At 38.4% G+C, this 25261-nt stretch overlaps 1 protein-coding gene across 1 annotated transcript in view; it reads right to left on the bottom strand.

Annotated features, from left to right (window-relative positions):
* Positions 1 to 25261, bottom strand: part of mmp17a (matrix metallopeptidase 17a) — a 120810-nt gene that overhangs the window by 24909 nt on the left and 70640 nt on the right. Inside the window, exons 2-4 of the mRNA XM_037692474.1 lie at positions 21993 to 22125; positions 21089 to 21224; positions 4074 to 4360 (exon numbers count right to left, since the gene is read on the bottom strand). Coding sequence (XP_037548402.1) covers positions 4074 to 4360; positions 21089 to 21224; positions 21993 to 22125 — 556 coding nt within the window. The remainder of the gene's footprint in view (positions 1 to 4073; positions 4361 to 21088; positions 21225 to 21992; positions 22126 to 25261) is intronic.

Below are 25261 nucleotides of genomic sequence, written 5' to 3'. Positions count from 1 at the left end.
AAAAATTCATCTTTCAGAGTTGGAGCTTACTGTGGTTCCCATGAAGTCCTCCTGCATTTTAGCTACAGTTCCCTTGAGGTTGATTAAAGCCACATTCTCTCTCGCTCTCTAAGCTGGCTTCGGTAAGCCAGGGTCAGAGTGTCAAGGCCCCCGCCTTTGGCCACTGCCCATGACATCATGCACCCAATTCATGTGGCCCCTCCTTCAGGTGGTGGGCCCACAGGATGGCAAACCCATGTATCTCATTCGGGCTGAGCCTGACTAGGGACCATGCGTAGAGACCGGTCACCAGGTGACCCACATTGCCCACGTCCAGGTAAAAGACTTATGTTTTGAATTGCTCTTTGTCTGGCCTGTTACCTAGGACCAAACTACCTTGGGAGACTTGGGGTCAATTGCAATTGCAATAAAAATTACAATAAAAGCAGCAGAGCATTTTAAGAATATACAAAATTCAGTTTACAGGAGAAATTGTTCACAGCTAAACTTTTATTTTTTCTTTGTGCAAGCACATTTTAAAAGCAACACAAACCAAAAACTTAACAAGCGGAATGCTGATGTCCCCCATAGTTAAGAGATGTAAATATGTTTGTAGTATTAAAGATGAGTTTTGCAAGTTTTTCAGGACTGGAATTGAACAGGTAATGCAAGTAAACTTTACTGTTTTTGGTGCAAGATATTCAAGAGGGTAGGCGTTGTACTGTGTAAAATATAAATCTATTTTCAACCTATTTTCAAGCAATCATGCTCACAACATGCACAAACATATGGATGAATAGATAAATGGAGCGTATTTCAATTCTCCTCATTCATTCCACGACTGGGAACAAAAAAGAAAGTCAATGGGTTGCTTGGTACCAATATAAAAACGTATTTAAAGCTGGAACTGAGCAAGTTTTAGGATGTAAAAAAAAGTTAAAAAAAAAACCATGATCCTGTAGACTGACTTTTAAATTATATTACATTTTCCTAGTGAATTAGACAAACTGATGAGTTTAGGTGCAATATTTACTAAGCATATTATCCTGGAGGTAAGTCTAAGACCTTAAAATGTACAGTATTTGAGTAGCTACAATATCAAGAATTAAATAAAAATTGACATTTCCAGCCATCTTAGTTTTATACAGCCTAATTTGAAAAATAACACAATTTTTAATGGAATGTAACCAAATAATCCTACAAGCCAAACAATAAAATATGTAAATACATAAATAAAATCCTTTATTTCCAGCCTATTTTACTTTTAAACATGACGTAAAAAAGAAGTTTGTCAGGAGGAACATCTAACAGGGTAAAGTAATTCTCAACAAGCATTTGTTCACCACCAAACCTGCCTTACCTGTCATCAGCACAAAGAAATGTCAAGCTAAAAACATCATCTTTTTTTTTTTTTCACACATAATCATCATTTATCTGTCTGTTTGGCATACGATTACTGTGCAGTTTGAAAAGCAAAATAATTGAGGGCCATGAAAACAAGAACATCTAATCTCTCCCCTCCTCATTGCTCTGATTCTATTAATCAAAGCCCTGTCGATGCATGCACTGCTGTAAACTACAACAGCCTCCTCCTGCAGCCTGCTGGGAGGTATAAGTGGAACAAATTGAGCTGTGGTAAAATATGCTTACCAGCTTTAACAGAGTGAAAGCAAAGCAGCGAAATGAAAACAGCATCTCATCACTATCATCTGCAGCACACCTTGGCTATAAGGTCTCAGCTCCATTTCTTGGGAGAAGAAGCATTGTAAGCTTGTGAGCCTGGAGGGTTCTGCCTGTCTATCAGGTTCCAGTCATAAAAATGAGCAGTGAGCACTGGGGAGGATGGTTGTTATCCAAATCAGTCAATCCCTATATGCACATGCAATTGTATTCCCCCCCTAGTATGATATGTGCAAACTACTAAGACGAGGTACCTTACCATTTGTGGAAAATAAATATACTATGGCATATTATCTAAGGAACGTTTGGGTATCAGTACTTTACTTTACTTTTGTTTTTTGCAGACCGTGAGAAAGCCAGTAGAGAGAGTAAATCATACTTAAAACAAAACAAAAACACAACATGATGGCACTAACTCGATAAAGATGTGCAATTCAAATACTTTAGCCTATTGCTAAAAACAGATTCAATAGCAAACTAAAGGCAAATACAAATTATTAAATAAATACGTTTTTAACAGCTAATTGTTATCACAACACTGGCAAAGGTTATTGATAAGAATGAGCTGGTTTAGTCACCACAGAATTAATGAAATAGTCATTAACCATGAAATATGACAACAGGGGATTGAAGCCATACTTGCCTCCTGTGCACCAATTAGGTTTTTGACAAATAAGACTTATGTCGCCTTAGTTTTTCTGAACTTGCTTTAAATCTCCTTTTAGTAGTGTAGTAGTAGTAGTTTCAACATGTGGCATGGAGGCTGCACAGCTGCAGAAAGGAAAGCTCTGCAGAGAGTGGTGAAGGCTGCACAGAAGTCTGTTGGAGTCAGCCTCCCCACCATCACAGACATCTACACCTCCAGATGCAGGAAGAGGGCCACCTGCATCATGAAGGACCCCACTCATGCAGCACACACTTTTTGCCCCACTCCCCTCAGGCAGGAGGTTGAGGATCATTAAGTGTAGAACCACTAGACTGAGGAACAGCTTCTACCCTGAGGCTGTTAGAATCATACATCCCTAACCAGGAAAATCACTGTAATGACACTTTATCTGTGCTGCTGATTATCCATGCTGCTGATTTCTTACCGTAAGCTGCTGTATTCATACCCATCTGCTCACAACAGACTCATGTTCAGGCTGCTGTTTAATACACAATATTATTTTACATTATTAGTGTTTAGCATATATCTTAGATGCTTGTATACCGTTTATTTTTAATACTTTACATTTTTTGCTGTTTTTGAATGTAACTGGGACTTTGAATATACAATTTCATTCCATATCATGTGCCACATGTGATGGTAATGACAATAAGGTCACTTTGAACCTTGACCCCTGAACCTTTGAGGATCTCACACATTTATATTCCAGGATATCGCTCAACTCCATCTTTGTCTTTTATGCTTTTGTATTTATTAACACACACATGCTACAATGTAACTAAAATTTAATTCAATGCCTGTTTGAAATGAGAAACTTTGGAGATTGCTTCATTGAGCTTGGGTAGACAATATATCATGCAACACACGCAGGAACAACACTTGGTGTTCATCTTTTTTAATACTTTTCCCTCCTCAGCTCTGCCTGTCTACCATTACCCCACAAGGCATCGGCTGCCATCTTTACTGCAGATGTGAAGCAATGGTCTAAATACTATAGCTACCTTATGTGATGTCCTTTGCCAGTGGTTGTGTGTTCAGGTTGCCCACAGCTATTTCTCTGTTCATTCAGCCTGGGGCCTGAGAAGCTTGACATATTTTTTGTGTGTACCTCTGCTGGTCAGTGCCTTATTTTTCTTCTGATCTCAACTTACATTTAAATGAATAAAAACATTGATTTGGACGTGTGAAGATTACACATTTCATACTAACATTTTTTTTAGTTGTAAATATTGGAAGCTTGCAAATCAACCGTCAACTTTTATACCATAATTTTACACTAAGATTACCTTATGATCAAAAATAAGGTCAAATTTGTTTTGGTCAAACCTTAAAAATTACATGCATCATTGAAAAATCTCACATAATCTGTAGCGATCTGATGGAGTTTGTCGTGAATGACTCAAACCTGCTACTACATCACATTTAAGGGCAACAACTGTATAACTCATTGAGTTATAGCCAATGTATTGCCAAAAAATAGCCAATATTTTTGTCCTTTGTAACGTCTGATGGTTGTGGCAGCCATCTTGCTTTAGCTTGACTTCAAAAGTTAGTTATTGTGCATCCAATGAGTTTTTCCTGAGCGTTTCAATAAACTCTGTTCAATGGCTCATGAAATATGTTGCTAAATAAACAAACGAACACAAGCAGACAAGGTCAAAAACATTATCATGCTGCCTTCATCTTTGGCGGCACATGACAGAGATTCAAGTGTGTATAAAATGGACTTTTAATGATTGTTTCTCACCTGGTGACCTGAAAGTCCAGGCCTCATCATCATCAAAGTGTGTATCCCCAGCGGTGAACCTCTCACCGGGAAAAAACGCGTGAGCGACTGTGCCCCCTGGCCCATCAAAAGGGTATCCATCATTGTGGTCGGCTTTAGTGAAGTCGATCTGAATGTCTGCGTCGTTTCCAGCTACCTCGTGGAAGTTCAGAGGCGCGATGTCGCTCCAGACCTTCAGGGCATAGTACATGAGGGCTCGGACCGTGTCCCTGCCCAGTGAAGCTGAATCCTTAGGGAAGGTCCTCACTCTGAGAAGGAAAGAAAAACAGTGTTTGAAAAGAAAAAATGGCAGAAGGCTAACAAGACTGTTTTTGTCTGTGCATAGTCCTGTATCTACTTGTTAGAACCAAAGATGGATTTGATAGAAACTAAAAAAAAAAAAAAAATGGCTATAATTCAGTCAGTTTCACACATATTGTGATATTATTTGGTTTTGTAGTTGTTGAGAGACAGTCACAACACACAATGAGTGCAACATCATGCAATCATGATTCTTGATTCTAGAATTGTGCCATTTGGGGTGGCTGCATGTTGGCGTAGCTCTGTTACATTCATTCTGAGATATTGCTTTTGGAAACCTTAATTCCTCTTTTTCTGGATGTAAATAACCTTTTTTGGATGAATGTTTCCTCTGGTATCGGATGCCGTGCAGCTGGAAGGATTTTTAATGAATCTTTTTTACTTTTGGACATTTGTTATGATGCATAACAACCGGGAGCTGCTGATTAACATCTCAAAAGCTCAAAAAATACTTCAACTACAGCCCCAAATGATAAATGAGTTGAAAAAGGAGGCGCCGTAGATGCATTCCCGTCTCCCTGCCGGCTGTGCTCGAGTGCCTGACCGCTGAGATCCTGGAACTGGCAGAAAGCATGGCTCATGACTTAAAGGACTGGGATCATCCCCTGACATGTGCAGCTGGCTCAGTGACAAGGATCTCGGCAGGATGCTGGGAGGAGTGGTCATTGCTCAGGGAGGAGTTCTTCCTGGGATTGGGGTGATTCTGCAGCCCGGGGGAACTGAGAGGCCAGCCGAGTCTGGATGAATGGATCGGAAGGCATCTGTGGCCATTTTTTTTCGATCCATTGTGGGAGGGACCTTTACTAGAGATCCTTCCTGTCTACAGCCATCAGTATCTATAACATCTCTTAATGAAGCATGTATAATGAGTTACACAACATTTAATTTTCCTTTGGGATTAATAAAGTATTTTTGAATTGAATTGAATATTGCATGAGGTTATGCATAACCTATTTTGAAGCTTTGTTCAAAATGAGTCTACTCTCATTTCTCAACATAAGACGATCTTAGCTTAAAACTCTCGCTTAAAAGGCAGCGAGTGATAATCATTTATTCATTTTTGCTTGTTTGCAATCAAACAATTGAGGAATAAATCTTTTTCCTTTTCATAATTTCTTAAGAGATAGAGACCCATCTTTGCATCAGTCAAAAACATATTTAATGTTTTTGTCATGTAATTTCTGTGCTTCTTGGATTCAGTCATGACGTAAGCGTTTCAATAACACTGTTTCAGTTTCTTTTACATTCATCATTTTTAACCTTTCCTTGGACTTTCACTGCATCTGATGACTTTTTCCCTCTGCAACTGACGGATCTTTACCAAATAATGTAAAATCGAAGGAGTCAACTTTTAATCAAAGTGGCTGCATAAAGACATGTTCCTATAACATTGAAAAACGACACAGGGGTGCTACTAAGGCAGGCAGGGTCGGGGGTGGGGGGGAAACAATATAGTGCATTTATTAAGGAAAATTTAAACTGAGAGGCACCTTTGTTAGGATTTCGAGCAAACAAATAATTTTTTTTAAGTGTTAATCTTGTTAAATTCTCGTTAAAGTCCTCCCATGTATTCTCCCACAGCCGCCATTTGGCAACCAATCGATTTTTGGCACAACACCGGCCCACGTTTTTGGGTGGTCAGCAGTGACGGGTAACAGATGCGACTTATACGGCGGTGCGATGTGTACGGCGGCAAGTACGGTAAACAAAGTTTTTAAGCATTTACTAAATAATATAAACCAAAAAAAAAAGTTAACTTCTGTGTTTAAGAATGTGGTCCCCTAATCTGTATTGCTGTGTTTGTCAATTACAACAACTAATCTACTGAAATATTTGTTTCTGATTTTAGTTTTGGTGTGCCACCCCAGGACTTTCAGTGGCCCCCACATGGTCACCCCATAAAAAAAAAAATCTGGAGGCACCACTGAATGGGCAACGGTTTTGGCATCCTTTAATTTGCTTGTGTGTTATATAAGAAATTTAATATTTATTCAAATTAATTCCACTGTCTAAAGTGTATTTTCATGTTTCATATTCCTAACTCTCATCCTCAACGAACAGCTGCTTTCAGCTAAAAAATATCCACATATGCTACGCACCGTGCAGGACATAGTACACAAAAAGGTATGCAATCTTCTAAAAATATGATTAAAGCATGTCCAAGTATACCGTGCAATGATATAGTGCAATAAATATATGCTAAAATAAAAATAATTGCATCAATACATTTTTGAACATGCTTTCAAAACCAAGACAATCCTGCTGTGAGTGCATAATATTCACTTGAGCACCGCTTTGCAGCCCAAAATAAAAATATCACTGCTTTTACATATTTAAAACATAGTCTTTAGAACACAAAAAACAGTCATTGGGGGCAGCATGTTTATTTATGAAAAGGAAATCAGTCATCTTCCAAACCAGATTGTTCCAATACAACCTTTCAGAGGGCTTGACACCAAGCCAAACCTCATGGTTTCACTTCACACTCGAGTTGCCTGCAGTTCTGCTGGTTGCAGAATGTCTTAAACTCTACTAGGGATGCAAATGAGTTCATTAGTGCAGCTAATTAATGCATTAATTAGCAAACATGTCTGTATCAACATGTTGTCACCAAACAGATGGACGACAGGAGCTTAGATGCAACTCAGGCTTAAAGTGGTAACAAAGTGTTTGCTTGAAAATGAGGTTTTTGTCGTTAATATGCAAATGTATGCAGGGAGTTACTTCAAATTTTATTCGGACCATTTATTTTTGTTGGGGACTCGGTACAGAAAGACATAATTTTTTTCCCCGTCTTTATTTATTTGCAGAAATGTGACTGCACGGACCATTCGTTTATACAGTGGTGGTTGAGTGTGTGACCGCCACTGCTAACCACCGTTAGACAAGGTCACTGCAAATGGCTCAGCCTCCGCCGACAATTCACCTGCTGATTAGTCCTAATTCAAACAGACGAGGGTGGGCAACTGTGTCTGTCTGCGTATTCGAGAGAGTGTTTGAGCGAGAAAGATGGAGATGCAGACTGCGCGGTTTTGTCAGCTGCAAGCATGTTTGCGCATCTAAATGTTGCTCGCATAAGCAAGTGTGCGTGCGCGTAATTGTAGGTAAGTCTACCAAGGTCACAACACTCCTGCTCTGCATCTTAGATGAACTGAAGAGTCTGAACTGCTGGCGCTCACACGCAGAGACAATATTTGAATTAAAGCGTAGTGTCTCTGCGGGGCCTCTTTTAAATTTGATTATCCTCAAAGATCATGAACCTGCCGGTGTGTCAGTCAATCTCTGTGATTTTAACGGCCTCATTGATTATTTTAAAATCAAGACAGCGACTGCAGTCGGAGCTGATTAAACAGGTTGTCATCGTTAGATCCATAGCAGTGGATGTATTTAATGATCTGTTCTTTTCCTCAAAATTTGTTAAGACTGAACAAACGTTAAAGGAGAACAAAAAAAATCTAAACTTTAGTTTTCCTCCTTCGTATTTTACGATTACTTTAATTATTATAGTACTCTGGATTTATATGAATATTTTCTGTTATCTGTTTGCTTTTTTAAATTCAACTTTTAATTTTTGTTTTAATTTTTTACCTTTGGTTGACCCCAAAGTTCGTGCTTTTGTTTGCTTACAATTTTATTTATTGTAAAGACTTTCCTTCATTTTGGAGATAAACTTTTTCTGCTTTCGATCTGGGACCTAAAACCGAATGTTTTTTTTCCATTTATAATGTTTATTAACTTCTAGACAGGACATGCTTTAACAAATAACTCTGGGGCTTGTTCAGGATAGAAACCCAAGGTTGTCGATAATTAAATAACATATGTTAGGGAATTTTTGGTCAAAGTTTATGGGTGTTTTAACTACTCTGGCTGAGAATGCTAACTCTGTCCATGACATTTATGTTTAACGGCCGCGGTATCATATGTTTGGGTTAGCAGAGAAAGCTGGATGAGGTGAGGCTGCAGGGTGCAGCTGTCGCTTCAAGGACGCCTCTGAGACTGTGAGCTCGGCTGAACTGATAAAAGTATAAAAACAAGCTTCACACACTGCTCCTTGCCGATTCTCATGACTGGTCTTCATGCATGTACAGGTACTTCTTGTAATTATGTGTAACCTGTCCTGAAAATCTGACCTTGCAAGTAAATATCAGTTAAAAATATTGTCCTGCTGTCAAGTGTGGCTCCTTTAAAGTAAGTAAGATAAAGTGAGAATAACATATCAGTTAAATACCAAGTGAATCTTAACAGATGTCTCTAGTCCAGTAGAGACGTTGCTTGAAAACAACATTATGGTCTCCAATTGCACTTATTGTGTTTTCTGCCGTACACATCGCACCACCTTATAAGTCACATCAGTCCAAATAAGTCTAATAAAGTGGAAAAAAACAAATAAGTTGCTTCGCCGTATATGTCGCATCTATTATGCGTCACTGCTGACGCGTTGCGTTTGTTATGCGTCACCGCTGACAACCCGGAAAAGAGGGCTGGTGTTGTGCCAAAAATTGATTGGCTGCCAAATGGTAGCCGAAGGAGCGTGCACGGAAGGACTTTAACAAGAAATTAACAAGATTAACACTTAAAAACAATTATATTTTGGCTCAAAAATATAGCAAAGGTGTGTCTCAGTCTAACCTTTCCTTAATAAATGCACTTTGATGGTCAAATCAGCTGCATTTCAAAAGTCGATTCACGGAAGCGGGAGCGCCCAGAGGGACAACTCACTGTGCATTTCTTTGAAATTTAGCCAGATAACCACCTAAAAACAATAATTTGTTTGCTCAAAATTATAGTAAAGGTGCGTCTCAGTTTAACGTTTCCTTAATAAATGCACTTTAATGGTCAAATCAGCTGCATTTCAAAAGTATTTGCTGCCTCGGTGCTCCGAGAGCACGCAGAGGGAGGAAATCAGGAAAGAGGAACGTTGCACATTTTTTCGAAATTTAACAAGATAAGCGTCTAAAAATAATTTTGTTTGCTTGACATTATAGCAAAGATGTGTCTCAGTTGAACTTTTACTTAATATTTTTCACTTCAATGGTCAAATTAGCTGCATTTTGCCCGGGCAGTGCCGAAGGTGACTTGGTGTGGCAAACCAAGTGTCTCATTAATAGCCACGTTTACTAATTAATGAGACACTTGGCTTGCCATATTACTCGAGCACCTTCTAGCGACTGAAAATGGTAGTGTTAAATATTTTCCATGTCAGAATGAATGAAATCTTCAGATCTCAGCCAAAAGATGGGTTATAAATATGGGGGGGTGGGGGGGGGGTAGGCATAAGTCGCTTTGCTGTATAAGTCACAGGGCATAAATATGGTGAAACATGCAAATCTCTCAGAAAGATCATCTTTCATTCAGCAGAACAATGTTCAAATTCCTTGAGTTGTCCCTAATTTGTGATTTTTTTTTTCCAAACTCCTTGAGTTTTTCCATTCATAAATGTTATTTTCCAGGTTTTTCTTGATTTCCAGAGTCACTAGGAACCATGTACTTTATCATTTGAGATCAGTTGTTATTAATAAACAACGCTCAGTAACATCATGTTCATTTCATATTGCTTTTTATTTTCTAAACCTGATCAGGAACATCCATCCATTATCTTTTACTCGCTTCTTCTATTTTGGGTCACGGGGGTCGCCGGTGCCCATGTCCAGCAATCACTGTGCGAGGGGCGGAGTACACCCTGGACAGGTCGCAAGTCCATCACAGGGACACATAGAGACAAACGAGACAAACAACCATTTACTCTCTCACACACCTAGGGACAATTTAGAGTTACCAATCAGCCTAACATGCATGTGTTTGGTCTGTGGGAGGAAACCGGAGTACCCGGAGGAAACCCACGCATGCACGGAGAGAACATGCAAACTCCACCCAGAAAGGCCCCTGGACTGGGATTTGAACCAGGGACCTGCTCGCTGAGAGGCAGCAGCTCTACCAGTCACCTGATCAGGAACAAATTATGTTTTAATAAGTACTGACATATTAAAACTTTAAATGTGACAAAAATGACACAAAGACTCATAACAATCAAAGAATCAAAGTTACAAATATGCTTCAGTTTAAAAATGACTGAAAATACACGATTAATCATGAAAAAAATGACAAATCAAATGTCAACAATAATTACTTTTTAGACTCCAGCTTCATCTTAATAAATACACTTTCAAATGCACTTTAAGTTCTTGTTGTCTGATGAAGATACAGCTTTGATGCTCAGGCAATCCACTGAGGTTTGCTGCTATATTTATTTCCTCTTTTCAGTGCCACACTCCTTCAATGCAGCACTTCCATCAAAGCTCCTCGGAGTTTGGGGTTTTCTGCTTTACTGTCATTCTCTGCCAAACAACCTCCAGTTATTGGAAATCTGACTGTGCATCTGGCCAAGAACATTGTACCACGTAATCCTCTGCAAAACCTTATTTAATGGTTTTTATGGCTTTTAATTTTGTTTTTCCGTTAATTAAACACAACGTTCATAAAACATAATTGTCAGCTTTAAAGGACCTTAAAGGATCAGTTCCTTTAGTTGGTGTACGTCCTTTAAATTCAACTGACTGCAGCCCAACATCCACAGCTTTATATTTAGTATGCAGAAACCACAGCAGCATTGACCTTGTTTTCCTCCCCCCCAAAAGAGAGAAATTAAAGACCATATTCCCAGATACCTCACTCTTTTATTTTAAGCTGTTAGCGAGCTTCCATTTTTCTTGTGCGTCTGGTGTTACATGACTTGAAGCATGACCTCAGAGCCACGCCAACACTTACCACAACTGCTGCGACTGCTGCTAATTAAGCCCCACTTCAATTCTCACATCCATTTGTAAAGAATCCACTCTCCCCCTGAGGGGGAGTTGCCATCATCACTCCCTACTATCCGCTCTAGTTTACCACATGGGGGGATACGAGGTCAAAGCCGAACGTTTGTGCATCCTAGCTCGTTAGACTTTAACTTTAGCATCGAGCGTAATGGTTTCAGCTTCCTGGAAAAGAAACAACAACCTAAACCAAAGTTGTACTTAAGTTTTTAATAGCAGCAACAGAAGCACAAGTTGAATTAACGGATGCTTTTCCCAAATCAGCTTTGATGTGGATTAAGATGATGGTTTTGTGACTGCAGCATAAATGTCGATGTTTCTTTACACTTTCTTATCACGGTTTGAAAGCAGTAATGGACCGATAAGCCCATTAGTAAGCACGGTTTGGTTGACAAAATGATGAAAAAAAAAAAAAGTGCAGAAGCAGAAGATTTTGGCTGCAGCGTAAAGCAGGGAGGCGTCAGCAGCTCGGTGGCTGGAGGGCCGTTCAGCAGCAACAGGGCTTCAAGAGCGCGCATCATTGACTTACAAATAAATATCTGAGAACAGAATGTGCTGTCAGACGCTTCTACATCAATCACATTTAATACCTTCATAAAGAACTGCTTACACCAAAGAACACCCTGACACTACTGAGCCGGCAGGCCAGGACAGACAGTGGGTCTTTTACTGTGGAGCTTAACTGGAAAACAGAGGGGAGAAGAGGGGGAAATGGAATGAAGAGGAATGAGGGTGTTGTTGTTAGAAGCTGATGGGACTGAGGAAGGGACAAATGGAAGAAAGATGATAAATACGAGTTGCAATTGTGTGTGCTCATTTGATCATTGCATGTCCATCTACAACCAAATAAACTTAGGAGTCAAACCATTTCAAGTTGGCCACCAAAGTTAACTGTCTACACACAAACAGCTAAATCTTTGTGCATTTTGAAAACTTCGGTGTGGTAGTAGCTGAGGGGCAACCACAACATACACCAAGGGTTAAAAGATCATTCAAGCAATATCCCATGAGGCTGCACATACCGTACTTTCCGCCGTACACGTCGCACCGCAGTATACAGGTAAGTTGCATCAGTCCAAATATGTCTAATAAAGTGGAAAAAAAACTTAAATAAGTTGCTTCGCCGTACAAGTCGAATCTATTATGCGTCACCGCTGACAACCCGGAAACGTGGGCCGGTGTTGTGCCAAAAATCGATGCACTGGAGGACTTTAACAAGAATTGAACAAGATTAACACTTAAAAACAATTATTTGTTTGTTTGAAATTATAGCAAAGGTGTGTCTCAGTTGAACTTTTCCTTAATAAATGCACTTTGACGGTCAGATCAGCTGCATTTCGCCTGGGTGGCGCAGCGAAATACTGATTTGACGTTTGCACCAGGAGATCCGGAACGAGACGAAAGTGGCCGGTATGGCAAGCCAAGCATCTCATTAATAGCCACCTTTACCTATTAATGAGACACTTGGCTTGCCATATTGCTTGTTGACCCTCTAGGCTCAGGTTATGGTTATTTGTCATTATTCAAAATCAACACAAGGTCAACAATGCAATGAAATGCTTAGGACCAGAAGAAATGTCTCGACTCGCCAAAACAACAAGAAATATCAAAGCAAGCAGCAAAAATACTAAAACCATATTAAGAAATACTACTAACATAATAAAAAAAACATATTAAGAATACAACTAAAAAACTAAAAAACAAGACACCAAAGTTGAAAAAGAAATACCTCTACAGTGTGATTCGGTTAACAGTAAAGTTCTTTCAACAACTAGTGGCTGCAAATGTTCATATTGAATATTTTTCATGTCAGAACAAATGAAATTGTCAGATCTCAGCCAAAAATTGGGTTATAAAAGGGGGGGGGGGTATTAGTCACTTTGGTGTATAAGTCGCAGGACTTGCAAATTTATGCAAAGACGTGTGACTTATATGGTGACAAATATGATACTTAATATTTTCAAACTTGGACAAAAACAGCTAAAACGTTGGTTTGGACAGGGGTGGGAGATAAGTATTGCTTCAAGGTTTTCTAGACTTTTATTTCCTGAAAGTTATGGATGTCCAAACTTTCTTTCTCTGTCCTTAAACCTTTCATTTTGACCTTTTGCATTTGTCCTCTCTCAGCCATTTATATATGTTTTTTTGGTATAAAGGACGTTTCGTGTCTTTTACTATCCAACCGTATCTGCTCTGGAAGGACCTAATGAAGGACAAAGCGCCCCATTTATTGTAACTTTTTAAAAGTGAATTAAATGTCAAACCCCTCTCATTTGAGGCCCAGTTAAGTGGTGGAATATTACTGAAAGCACCCAAAAGCTGCCAAATAAACTGAATAACGATCAAGTGAATTATTACAGTGTTTATTTAATACCTATGAAACAGAGGCAGCTTTAAACATAAAACCTGTGACAGCAGTCATGGACAATAAACACAAAGAATGGATGTGGCTCATAAAAACCTGGAAGACTGAACGTCAAGGCTACCTAGTCTGATTAAAAATCAATTATGATGCACACAGTGTTTAGAAATAGAAAACAGACTCAAACTATAGATAAAGTTCACAGATTCAAAAAGAATAAACTGACTGAAAAGGCAGTGATTTCTAACTTTAGGCTGGTTTAATTCTTTAAGATTAGACACAACTGGAGAGTTGCTGGTGAAGTTAAGAACCTGGTTCTTTTGTTTTTCATTGTTCTTAAAGTTGCAATTCCAGTGACTCTGTTTCAAAATCCTTCTACTGTTTGACCTTACAAACGTTTGCCCTTTCATAAAGTTAACAAGCAGTTTTGTAGTTTTTTTTCGTCTAATTTTCAATTTTAAAAAATGTGCAAACTGCAAACAGATTAAAGTGTAAATCTAATTATAAAAAAAATGGAATCAAGGACATGCTAAGATTGATAAAAAGTCTTCTAACATCCCGGACTTTTAAGACCAGATTTCATGATGATCAAAATAAAGACTACTGAAAAAAAGTATTTTATCTCCATTGTTTATAAGTTAGAATACCCCTGGGGAGTTTTTAGACCTTTCAGCCTCAGTTGCATTCTGGCCTAAAAAATCCAACCCGGCTTGGCCCGAGCCCATAGGTTTTGTTCCGAGCCCAACCAGACCTGACTAATTAATTGTAATCGCAAGCCCGAACCTGAAAACAAACAAACAAAAAACAAAAAGCAAAAAACATTTTTTTTAAATTTATTTAGCTTTTAATGCTTTTGTAAGCAAATCAGTTTGACAGTTGAGGTCAGGCATGAATCCCCATGGACTATGTTTGCAGATGACATTGTGATCTGTGTTGAGAACAGGGAACAGGTGGAAGAGAACTTGGAGAGGTGGAGGTATGCACTTGAAAGAAGAGGAATGAAAGTCAGATGATTTTTAGATTATTGAGCATGCATCAGGCTAGTTGAAAAATAAGTTTCTAGTAATTTTACCAACTTAATGAAAAAAAAAATAAATGAAAAAGATTTAAAACCAAAAACGACAGCACCTCTGTGCAACAGAGCATGAAATATAATGTCAATAATTTGAATTGGTGGTCTGGAGGACAAATTATGGGCAAATATTATCTCACCTGTTACAGATAGCACTTTGAGCAGTCTCAGTTTAGATGTATTTAAAAAAAAAAGGTTTAATTCGGATCGGATTTATGGCTAGTCCAAGTGGCACCACGACCAAAGTAGATTGACGCCTTCTTAAATGGACCCTAGGCTATCTCTTTAAAACAACTTCTACTGTATCTCAAAACCGGATAGTTATTTATGCTATTTTATAATCCTTTGCAATGCTGTCAGTGTGACATTACAAAGTTATTTACATTGGATGGTTGTTTGCATGTGCTAACAGCAGCATCAGCTAGCTGTGGCACTTCTAGCACAGTCTGGTTCAGTTATGTCAGGATTATCAGGATATTTCAGCCAGAATAACTCTACTGTGAAACTGACAACAATGTAAGTTTATAAACTTGTTTGCACAAACCACATATCATTTTTGAGATTAGAGGTACTTTAAAACAGCAGTAATTCACTTTAGTTCTGGTCCCGCCTTATTAGCTCATCAGTTTGGTCAGAATTAAACTTTACTTCTCCAACCATATGATATTTATCCTCTTTTTATTTTCTGCCGTGCCTTTCGATGCTCTCTCAGCGTACTGCTCCAACAACCTCCCAGTCAGCTGAAGGTTCCTGCTCATCGACCTGCTTCTTCAATCCTCCAGCGCCCTGATGTCCTGCTTTCTCACTGCTTGATTCTGGTTTCCCTCTGTCTTACCTTAGAGCTTAGTCTCCTCATCTCATCTCTCCTTGGCTTGTTGCATCTACATGGGGTTGGGCAGGCTAAAATAAAGCTTATAACAACTAGGCTTATTCATCTGTGCTGTTGGGCATTATGCTACTGGATTGCATCCTCTGCAGTTCCATTATGCTCTATAACTCGTGTCATTTTTTTATTTCCATTATGAAGAGTCTAAATATGTGGTTGCATTACTTTTATAAAAGTGCACATGTTAATTGAAGTGTGAAGGCATGGGAATTTTATTGGTAACTGCAGATTGCAGAAGATTGGCTTCAGGCTAATGATCCACAATATAACAGCCTAATGTAGCATCGCCATGCTGCAGGGGAAGCATTTCTCTGCGTCCTCCGACCAGACGCACCTTCGGTAGGTTATCTCGGCTCTTTTTAGGAGATTTGTCTCTGTTAGTTTGACATTTGGCCCGCCCTGAAAATCACATTTTTCTCCACCATTCCTTTGTAAAATGCCATGAGAAATAAGTCTTTAGTGTCGATGTGTAGTCGCAAAGCTTCAGCTTCTCTTTGACACAATATTTTTGTAGACCATGGTTCAGTTTAGGACAGGATTGGATAACCTTTTTTTTCTCCAGAAGGCCGAATGGAATTATTCAACACAATCAAAGGGCCACATGAAAAATTGGACTCTCTTTTTAAAGACTGATAATGTGGATGACTTTTTTTTTCCAGGCTTTTACTTGTAGCATAGTTAGCTTGTTTGTTAAAAACATGTCTCCCCAATAAACTTTAGGATACAAGACATACTTTCTGTAAACTGGCTTTTGTGACAACACATTTGTTAAATTAAATATGTAAATAAAATGTTATGTTTATTTTTAGAGTCATTCAGGTTCAGTCTAGTTCTGGAAACACAAAAACATTAATTACTTTTCTGTTCTTTCTTTTTTTACTTAATCCAAATGTTTTGTATGTTTTGTTGAAGATGCTTAATTTAGACTTATAACTTGTATTGATGAAATGCAGATCTTAAGAAACTTTATGTAAGTAGTTTTCTTTTCAGTTAAGGATATTGGTGGCCAGATAGAGATTGTTAAAGGACCACTTTTGGCCCTTGAACCACATCTTGCCTACGTCTGGTTTAGGATGCAAGAAATGGATAAACTTGAGTGTGAAATGTGGGAGAGTAGCTTTTTATGGCTTATGGTGACCTTTTGACCATAGGATTGATAGATAGCTTCAAGGTGGATGTGGGAGTGCATCAAGGATCAGCTCTGAGCCCCTTCTTGTTTGCTCTGGTGATAGACCGACTAACAGATGAGGTCAGACAGGAATCTCTGTGGACTATGATGTTTGCAGATAACATTGTGATCTGTGGTGAGAACAGTGAACAGGTGGAAGAAAACTTGGAGAGGTGGAAGTATGCATTTGAAAGAAGAGGAATGAAAGTCAGCCGTAGTACAACAGAGTACATGTGTGTGAATGAGAGGGAGGCGGGTGGAACAGTGAGGCTACAAGGAGCAGAGGTCACAAAGGTGCAGGACTTCAAGTACTTGGGGTCCACTGTCCAGGAAAATGGGGAGTTTGGTAAAGAGGTGAAACAGAGAGTCCAGGCAGGATGGAGTGGATGGAGACAAATTTCAGGAGTGATTTGCGACAAAAGGGTGTCAACAAAGGTCAAAGGAAAAGTTTTCAAGACAGTGGTGAGACCAGCTATGTTTTATTGTCTGGAGACAGAGACATGGACAAAAACACAGGAGAAAGAACTGGAAGTGGTAGAAATGAAGATGTTGAGGTTCTCCTTAGGAGTGACAAGGATGGATACGATTAGGAATGAGATCATCAGAGGTACAGCACAGGTTGAAGGACTGGGAGATAAAGTTAGAGAGACCAGACTGAGATGGTTTGGACATGTCCAGAGGAGGGACAGTGGGTATATTGGTAGAAGGATGATAGAAATGCAGCTGCCAGGAAAAAGACAGAGTAAGGACAAAGAGGAGATATATGGATGCAGTTACAGAGGACATGAAGGTAGTTGGAGTGAAGACAGAGGATGGAGAGGACAGAGTGAGATGGAGGAGAATGACTCACTGTGGTGACCCCTGAAGAAGGAAAAGCTGCAAGAAGAAGACGATGATGATCTTTTAACATCAAGATGTTACCAGATGCCACACTGTATGTGATGTGAATGATTTCCAGCCACCAGCACATCAAATATTGGCTCAGTATCTGAAAATTGACCAAGTTACATATATTTTGTGTTGACATTGATTAACTGTGAGGGCCATCTTTAAATGGGTTGAAAGTTTCATTAAAATCTGCTCAGAGGTCCACAAGATAATTGTAGTAGTCAGAAACATGAAAACAAGCACACATGAGGAAAAATAACTTATCAGTTGCATCTGTATTTGATTTTCCTCCTCTTTACAATGATACCTTGCCTAAAGTTTATTTTAAGTTACTTTTTGCTACACAAATATTTAGCATTATGTTTTTATCACAGTGTCAAACGCATTTTGAAAGTTACTTATGCGGTCAATACTGAAATATAGAAAGTTTTTGCCATTTCAACAAAAATCTAATCATTTTGATTGTATTATTTTTAAATTAAATCCTGTTTGGTGAATTTTGCTGTTATGATGGTGGAGTAACTTCATCACCAACTTGTACCATCCACTTCAATATACAATGAAGTGTCATTATTTGAACCCTACTGCTGCTCTTGGGTGAAAATGACCCCTGAGACCTCAGTATTAGGGTTAATCTCTTTTTAAACAACTACTAACAGAGTTCTCTAATTTATGCGTCTTGAACAAACACTGGTAAATGCTATGCAAAGCAAACACTGTCTTCATAAACACCATCTGAACATCCGATTTTCTGAAGGTGTTGCAGATCTGATCAAAAGTTGTGGCTGTCTGAGAAGCCCTGTCTCCTCTACAGAAACTATGTGTGGGTGTATTTGTATTTCCATGTTCCTCTTTGTGGATGTGCATAAGTACAACAAAAGTTTTGTAGATTTTTTTCCCCCTCAGATGTGTACATTTGCTTCCCAGCGCCTCTGTTTGTGTCTCCTGCACTGATTTTGGACAGACAGAGATTACACAAACTGGCAGAAACACCACATTGCAGCAGATCATCTACTTGCAAAAACACCCCTGATACCATTTATGGTAATCATCTTGCATGCCACCATTCTGTAGACCTCACCGTGTATCACTTTTAAAACCACAACGTGCATTTAGTTTCTATTTGAGGACAAATTTGCATACACAATCGACTGCATCTTGAGCCTTATTGCTCAATTACTTACAAATGCTCCAAAGATGTGAAGGATTCCACTAGGAGGCACACTAGAGGAATAACGCAATCACCCAAAATACCTTCAGCATCTTCCATTGTGCACGAACAGTACAAACCCTGACTACTTGTCATTTGAGTTCACATTGACTTTAGACATTTTCTCCATTTTCTATTGATTTATCCAAATATACCTTTTAATTTCTTGCTTTTTTTATGTTAAATGTAACCAGCCGGGAGCAGCACGGTGGTGCAACTGGTAGAGCTGTTGCCTCTCAGAAAGCAGGTTACTCTGGTTCAAATCCCAGTCTGAGGGGCCTTTCTGGGTGGAGTTTGCATGTTCTCTCCATGCATGTGTGGGTTTTCTCCAGGTACTCCAGTTTCCTCCCAAAAACCAAAAACATGCATATTAGGCTGATTGGTTACTCTAAAATGTCCCAAGGTGTGAGTGAGAGAGTGAATGGTTGTTTGTCTCGTTTGTCTCTATGAGGCCCTGTGATGGACTTGCAACCCGTCCAGGGTTTACCCTGCCCCTCATACCGTGATTGCTGGACATGGGCACCGGTGACCCCCGTGACCCAAAATGGAAGAAGCGGGGAAAGATAATGGATGGATGGATGGATGGATGGATGGATGGATTGGTAACCAGCTGGATATTTTCCACAAAGACTATCTACCAGTAATTATCATTTTTTATGAAGATGGAGCAAAAAAATAAATAAAAAGCTCGACTCTTTAAAACCTGTTTTCTATAATTCCACGGATAATGTACTGACTGATGTAATCACCTGAGGGGTTATATTTTCTACTTATTATAGTATTAAAACATAGTTATATTGTATTTGGTTATTTATTTGTTTGAATTCTTGAGTCTTGTCAAATGAACTGAATACATTTTATCTGAAGTAGGTAGTTTTTTTTTGTCTACCTGTTGCAAACATGCTGTTCTTCAATTTAACAGTGTATTTTTCTAACCTTTTCTGTTCCAAATAGTCACATTTCTTTTGAAGGAGTACTCTTGACGTTTTAAAAAGATAGTACAGATTTTCTGAAATGGGGTTTTTTGGAAAGGTTATGAGCAAACTAATATCTCACATCCTGCAAATAGCTCTTTGAATGGTCTGACTTTTAGGTAAAAGAGTTTAATTCTGATCAGATTGATGAGTTAATTGCTATTTTTTAAAATTGTTGTTTGATCGAGCAAGTAGTGGCTGCAACATAGAGCTGTAGCACTCCCCGTGCATCACTTCTTGCAACATCATCATATTATTTCTGCTGGAATAGGTGTATAAAATGAAACTATTGGTGATCTAAAGGTTCTTAAAGAAGTGTTTCCCCAAACCACCTTAAAGCTTTTGAGATTGCAACAGTTTTAAGACATTTTTCCCTTGGTCCTTCTCAAAATGGCCCATCACTATGCCAGAAATAATCCCCACCCCCAAAAGAAAGTTGTTCAAAGAACCATCTACAAGAGGCAAGGTAATAATTGTCCACAAACGTTCCACAGAACTCCATTTCAAAGGATCTGAATTATCAGTGGTAAAGTTTTCAAAGTACTGAAGATGACTGTATAAGAAATAGCATCTGCTGACAACAATGTATTTGTTTCTAAGACAAGATAAAAATATTGTTTAAATTGAAGGCCAAGGAATCAAGGAATTCATATTGCTCACTATGTTTCCTGACAAAGTATAACTACAAGATGGCTGCCACATCCATCGGTTACAACCACATCTCACGGGTTGTGTTGACGCTTGAAGTACGTGTTCAGGTTGACTCTCAAGTACAACAACACCTACTTTACCTGAATGTACACAGTTTGTGTATGTTTTAGCTCTTTTTGTGTTGGCAAAGGTCCATTAGTTGTGGTGGCCATCTTGATGTGAGTTCACTTCAAATGTCAATTAATTATAGATGTACTGCACATCCAATGACTACTTCCTGAAAGATGCATTCAAATGTGTCCCCTGGTCCATTTGGCGGTACACGACAATAAAAACACAGCATGGTAATAAAAATAAAAAAAAGAAGTTTTGAAGCAGTGGGATTATTTACCTGCAGAACTTATTTTTATGTTCGGGGATGCCTGAATGAGGCTACTTGTGCATTCTAGGATGAAAATGAGCACGAACATGAGTGATAGCTTGTTTGCTGGTCGCCTCACATCAGCAAGATGCTTGCCACTGTAAAAAGCCTGAGCAAGTGATCAAGACAAGAGCTAACTCCAGTCCCAGGATAATTCAGTGTCTGCAGGTGGAGGATACTGCTTTATGTCTATTTTTAGACATGTTTAGCACATCTTAATTTCTCTTACCTCCAGGAGAGATGCCTTTTATTCCATTTATTCTGCGGGTTCAGGCTTCGTTTCCTGCGCCCCGTCGTCACGTCTGCGTCGGAGACATCTGGCAGAGAACATCTGGGTGTTTTCATTAGACCGAGTGTGGCTGGGTCTGAAGGACAAAACAAGTGAGGAGAGATAATTTAGGTGCAAGTTAATTCAATGAAACTGCTATAAGAACAACTATAATTTATTTCATACAAAATAAATTAGACGACACACAAATACACATTATAAGGAAACCTAATCTAAGCATCTACAGTAGGTCAATATCTGTTTAAAAATGGTCACTTGTATAGTATATTTGCATGCAGGAGGTTTGGACCAACCAGTGCAACTCATTTGCTCGCAAACACGCAACTCCTGTAAAATTACTCACACATGGCGTTGCGCTCTACTTTCTGTTGTCACGCATGTGAGATAAAGAGTGATGCTGATTGCAGAGGAGGATAGTGGTGCATGCGAGTAAGACACTGCCAACATGAACTGCAGGAAATTATGAGTGTGGTGCACGAGAGAGAATGGAACACACACTAATCAATACACTGTTCTGTTTCTCACATGCAAGCATCATCAATCACATACAGTAGGCCCATAGAGGTATTGTCATTCCTTTCTCTGTGTGTGACAGAAAGTGTGATTTATGTTTCCAAGGTGTCTTTTGGTGGGTAGACAGCTGTGCAGTATAATACTACCCGATAAATAAGTGTGAAATAAATATTACCTCTCAGTGTTGTGTCTCGGTGATATTGATTTAGGTCTTTCTGATATCACTCTCTGTGTTTGTGTTGGGAGCATTTCATTATATTTTAATGCAGATACTTTCTTCTCTGGTTTGATACAGTAAAGTCACAGTGCTACTGCCTTCTGCGCCACATACCCAAGACTCCGGTTTCCTTCAACCCTCCAAACTTCTGCATGGCTTTGATGGCCTTGGTCAGAGCCTCCTTGGTCTGCAGCTGGCCGGTGACTGGGTCGGGAGGAGGGAGGTAGCCGAATTTACTCAGCCAGTCCTGGGAGAGAAACAACAGAAATAGAGCTCATTTTACACAATTAGAGCATAAACTACCCCAAAGGTCTGACTTATGTCCATATTTATCATTTTGTCTTCAATGAGCAGACAAGGGTGGCTGTGGTTCAGTGATTAGAGCGGTCAACCTCCAACAACAGTGTCTGAGGTTCAATTCCACCAGTATACAGTCCCATGTCAAAGAGCCCCAGGGCAAGACAATGAACCTCTCATTGCCTCTGAAGTGTCCCATTGGTGTATGAATGTAATCTAAAGCACTGATTAGACTATAAGTTGATTTTTCTTTTAGATTGGTTTTGTAGAGATGCATTAGTGTTGTATGAATGTGTGTGTGGATGGATAAATGAGGGCACGGATTGTGTTGTAAAGTGCTTTGAGTAGCCTGGTTGGTGAGAAAGGTGCAATGTAAGTACAGTCCATTTACTATTTGCAATGCTGATGAGCAATAATGTGACCTTAGAGCAGAGCAAAATTACTTTGTTTTACACAAACTATTAAAGCCCCCAAATTTTTTTTATTACTTTTTGTTATTTTTAACAATACTAAAAAGCAAAGTTGCAGAAAAAATATACATTGTGTACTTTACAAAAATTAGAAAAAGAGGGAAAGTTTAGTATTTCAGTGTGACACAAAGAATAATGTCGCCAAACCATGTAAAATATTTGTTTTTTTGCTCTTGTATTCACTTTTGACTTTTTCTTTGTGTTGTGTTTAAGGTTCCTACCCAGCATTTTGGGCTTTATGTGCATGCTCCATGTACTTCTTCCTGTTTCTGATGCATTTTTGTTGCCGCGATAAAGTTTCACATACAGGTCTGGTGTGTTTACTACAGAGTTTTGATTTCTGCATTTCTGAGTGGATGAAAACCTTTTTTAAAACCTTTTTGTTTTGAATGACATTTTTTAAAACTTATAAATAAAAAGATAAGTTTGGAAAAAAAACAGCATCATTGTGAACAAGACTCTTTTCTTGTTTTCAAAAAATTCAAACGTACGCCAAAAAACACACATTGGGTTAAAACAATGCATTTCTTGTTTTAATTGTTTGCTGTTAAAGTTAATTTTAAAGTTTATAATAAAAAAGCTGAAAAAAATAATTTAGAACTGTATTTATTAAATGATCAGACTTTATTTTTGCAGCCTATAAAAAGAAGAAAAGCAAAAGCTGATGTGCGCCTCAAACTGTGCTGCCCATAGAGGAGCGAGCCCACTTTAGGTCAGTTCATACATCTAATTATTAATTGTTTTTTTTAATTTTCTGATGCAGTGAGAGCAGATAATTAGTGCTATTTACTTCAAGACTGCAATAGTGGGAAGGAGAAGTTAGAGGAAGCGACAGCTCACAGCTACAATTTTTTTTTTCAAACAGAAAAATAAAAGTTGACATAAAATATCACTGGAAGTGCTCTCTAATCAGATCTCCAGTTAAACACAAACCAGACTAATATACCAGGATGGATACCAGGGTACATACAGTATACCCAAACAAGCATGTTGTTACCGTTTTCAAATTTAAAGTTGCTTTTATAACATGCCAAAATCAGGTCATAGCCTTGACAGGATTTTCTATACAAGTAGAAATAACTAACTCATTTATTGTGTTGATTACATTAATTCAGTTTTGTCTTGGGCTGCAAACAGTTTTTTCAAAAGTGGTTGGTAATTATTTGAGAAAGGCATTCATTTATTTTGCCAATATCAGAACTATTAATTTCCTCAAGGTTACACAAAGTCTGGCAAATCTTTTTTTTATTTTTTATTATTATCTATATTTTTTAATCACCACTTATCAAACTTGAATGATAAAATCCAAAAGAAAGAAAAACTTTTTCTCCTGAAAAACATTTGTTATTATAACTTTTCATGCTTCTCACATCAACTGTTGGTAATTTTTGCCCTCAAATCTTTTGTTTTTTTGCTTAACCCAAACTCAAAACATGGGACAAAAAAACTACTTCTCGGATAAAAATGTGCAGAGATAGAAACAGCATATTAAAAAAGAAACTCAATAATAATTTTAAAAAGATTAACAAAAACCATCAAATAAATATTTGCCGTCTATACCTATCATTCCTTAGTGTTTTTGTAGTTGAAGAAACAGGACATTAGAAACTTGTTAAAACTGTACTTAAAATCCAGAGCTAACAGGATTTTATCAAAACAACAACAAAATTAAATAAAGAATCTTGTGTACATCTATGTTCAGTATGATTCAATGTGTAACAAGTGAGTTGATGTCCAACATATAACAGCTTTCTGGACTTGCACCTCATCAGCACTTTAGAATATTAGGTTCTGCGTTAGCTCCTTAATCAAGAACTCATATATTTTTTATTACATGATTAATATCAGGACGGCAAGCCTCCAACATTTACTAATAAAACTAAAACAACTGTCAGTGTGATGATGATGGTGCTTTTAGAATTTGCGTTCATGCCAGGTGGTCCAAAAGATGGGTTGCAGTAAAAAAAAAATGATTGAACGGTTACAAAATAACAGGCTAAACTGTTTAAGAGACTTGCACACACAACAAAACAAAAGAAACCACACAAGAGAAAAATGGGTAGATATAAAACAATCTATCTGGCAGAGTTTAAAACAAACTCTTCCTTTAGCTGACCCAGAGTTTACTGTAGGTGTGGTCTGGGTCAATTAGTTTGAGTTCTGGGACAGGCGTTGCTGACGAGGTTCTGGCCAAGCACTTTAAAGTTCAAAAGCACTCCACCTCTCAGTGACTGAATGATATGTCAGCATAAAGAGCGTTCCAGCTGGGTGTACAGTAAATAAATACTGGTATTGATTCTTGTTAAATTTTTCATGAGAGTTTCCAAAATCTCTCCGGGAAACGGAGTCATGTAGACGAAAAACAGCCTTCACACAGATTCAGCATCTTGCTTATGCCCAGCAAAGTTAAGTCAGGACGGTTCCTTTTTGTTGAAATGTTTCGTCTAAACTGTTAAACTTTACACTTGGTAAGATGATTTTATATACTTGGGTTAAAATTGAAAGTTGGGGTTAGAAGTCGTACATTTGATTATTAATTCAACGTCTTTATCAATAGTTTAGTTCATCATTTATAAGATATTTGTTTCTAAAAGAAAGCTCCTACCTAAAGTTCCT

The sequence above is a fragment of the Nematolebias whitei genome, chromosome 18 (assembly GCF_014905685.2).
Source record: "Nematolebias whitei isolate Nwh7 chromosome 18, NemWhi1, whole genome shotgun sequence".
Lineage (NCBI taxonomy): Eukaryota > Metazoa > Chordata > Actinopteri > Cyprinodontiformes > Rivulidae > Nematolebias > Nematolebias whitei.
Note: the sequence above shows the minus strand (reverse complement) of the source record. Positions and strands in the feature narration are given on the sequence as shown.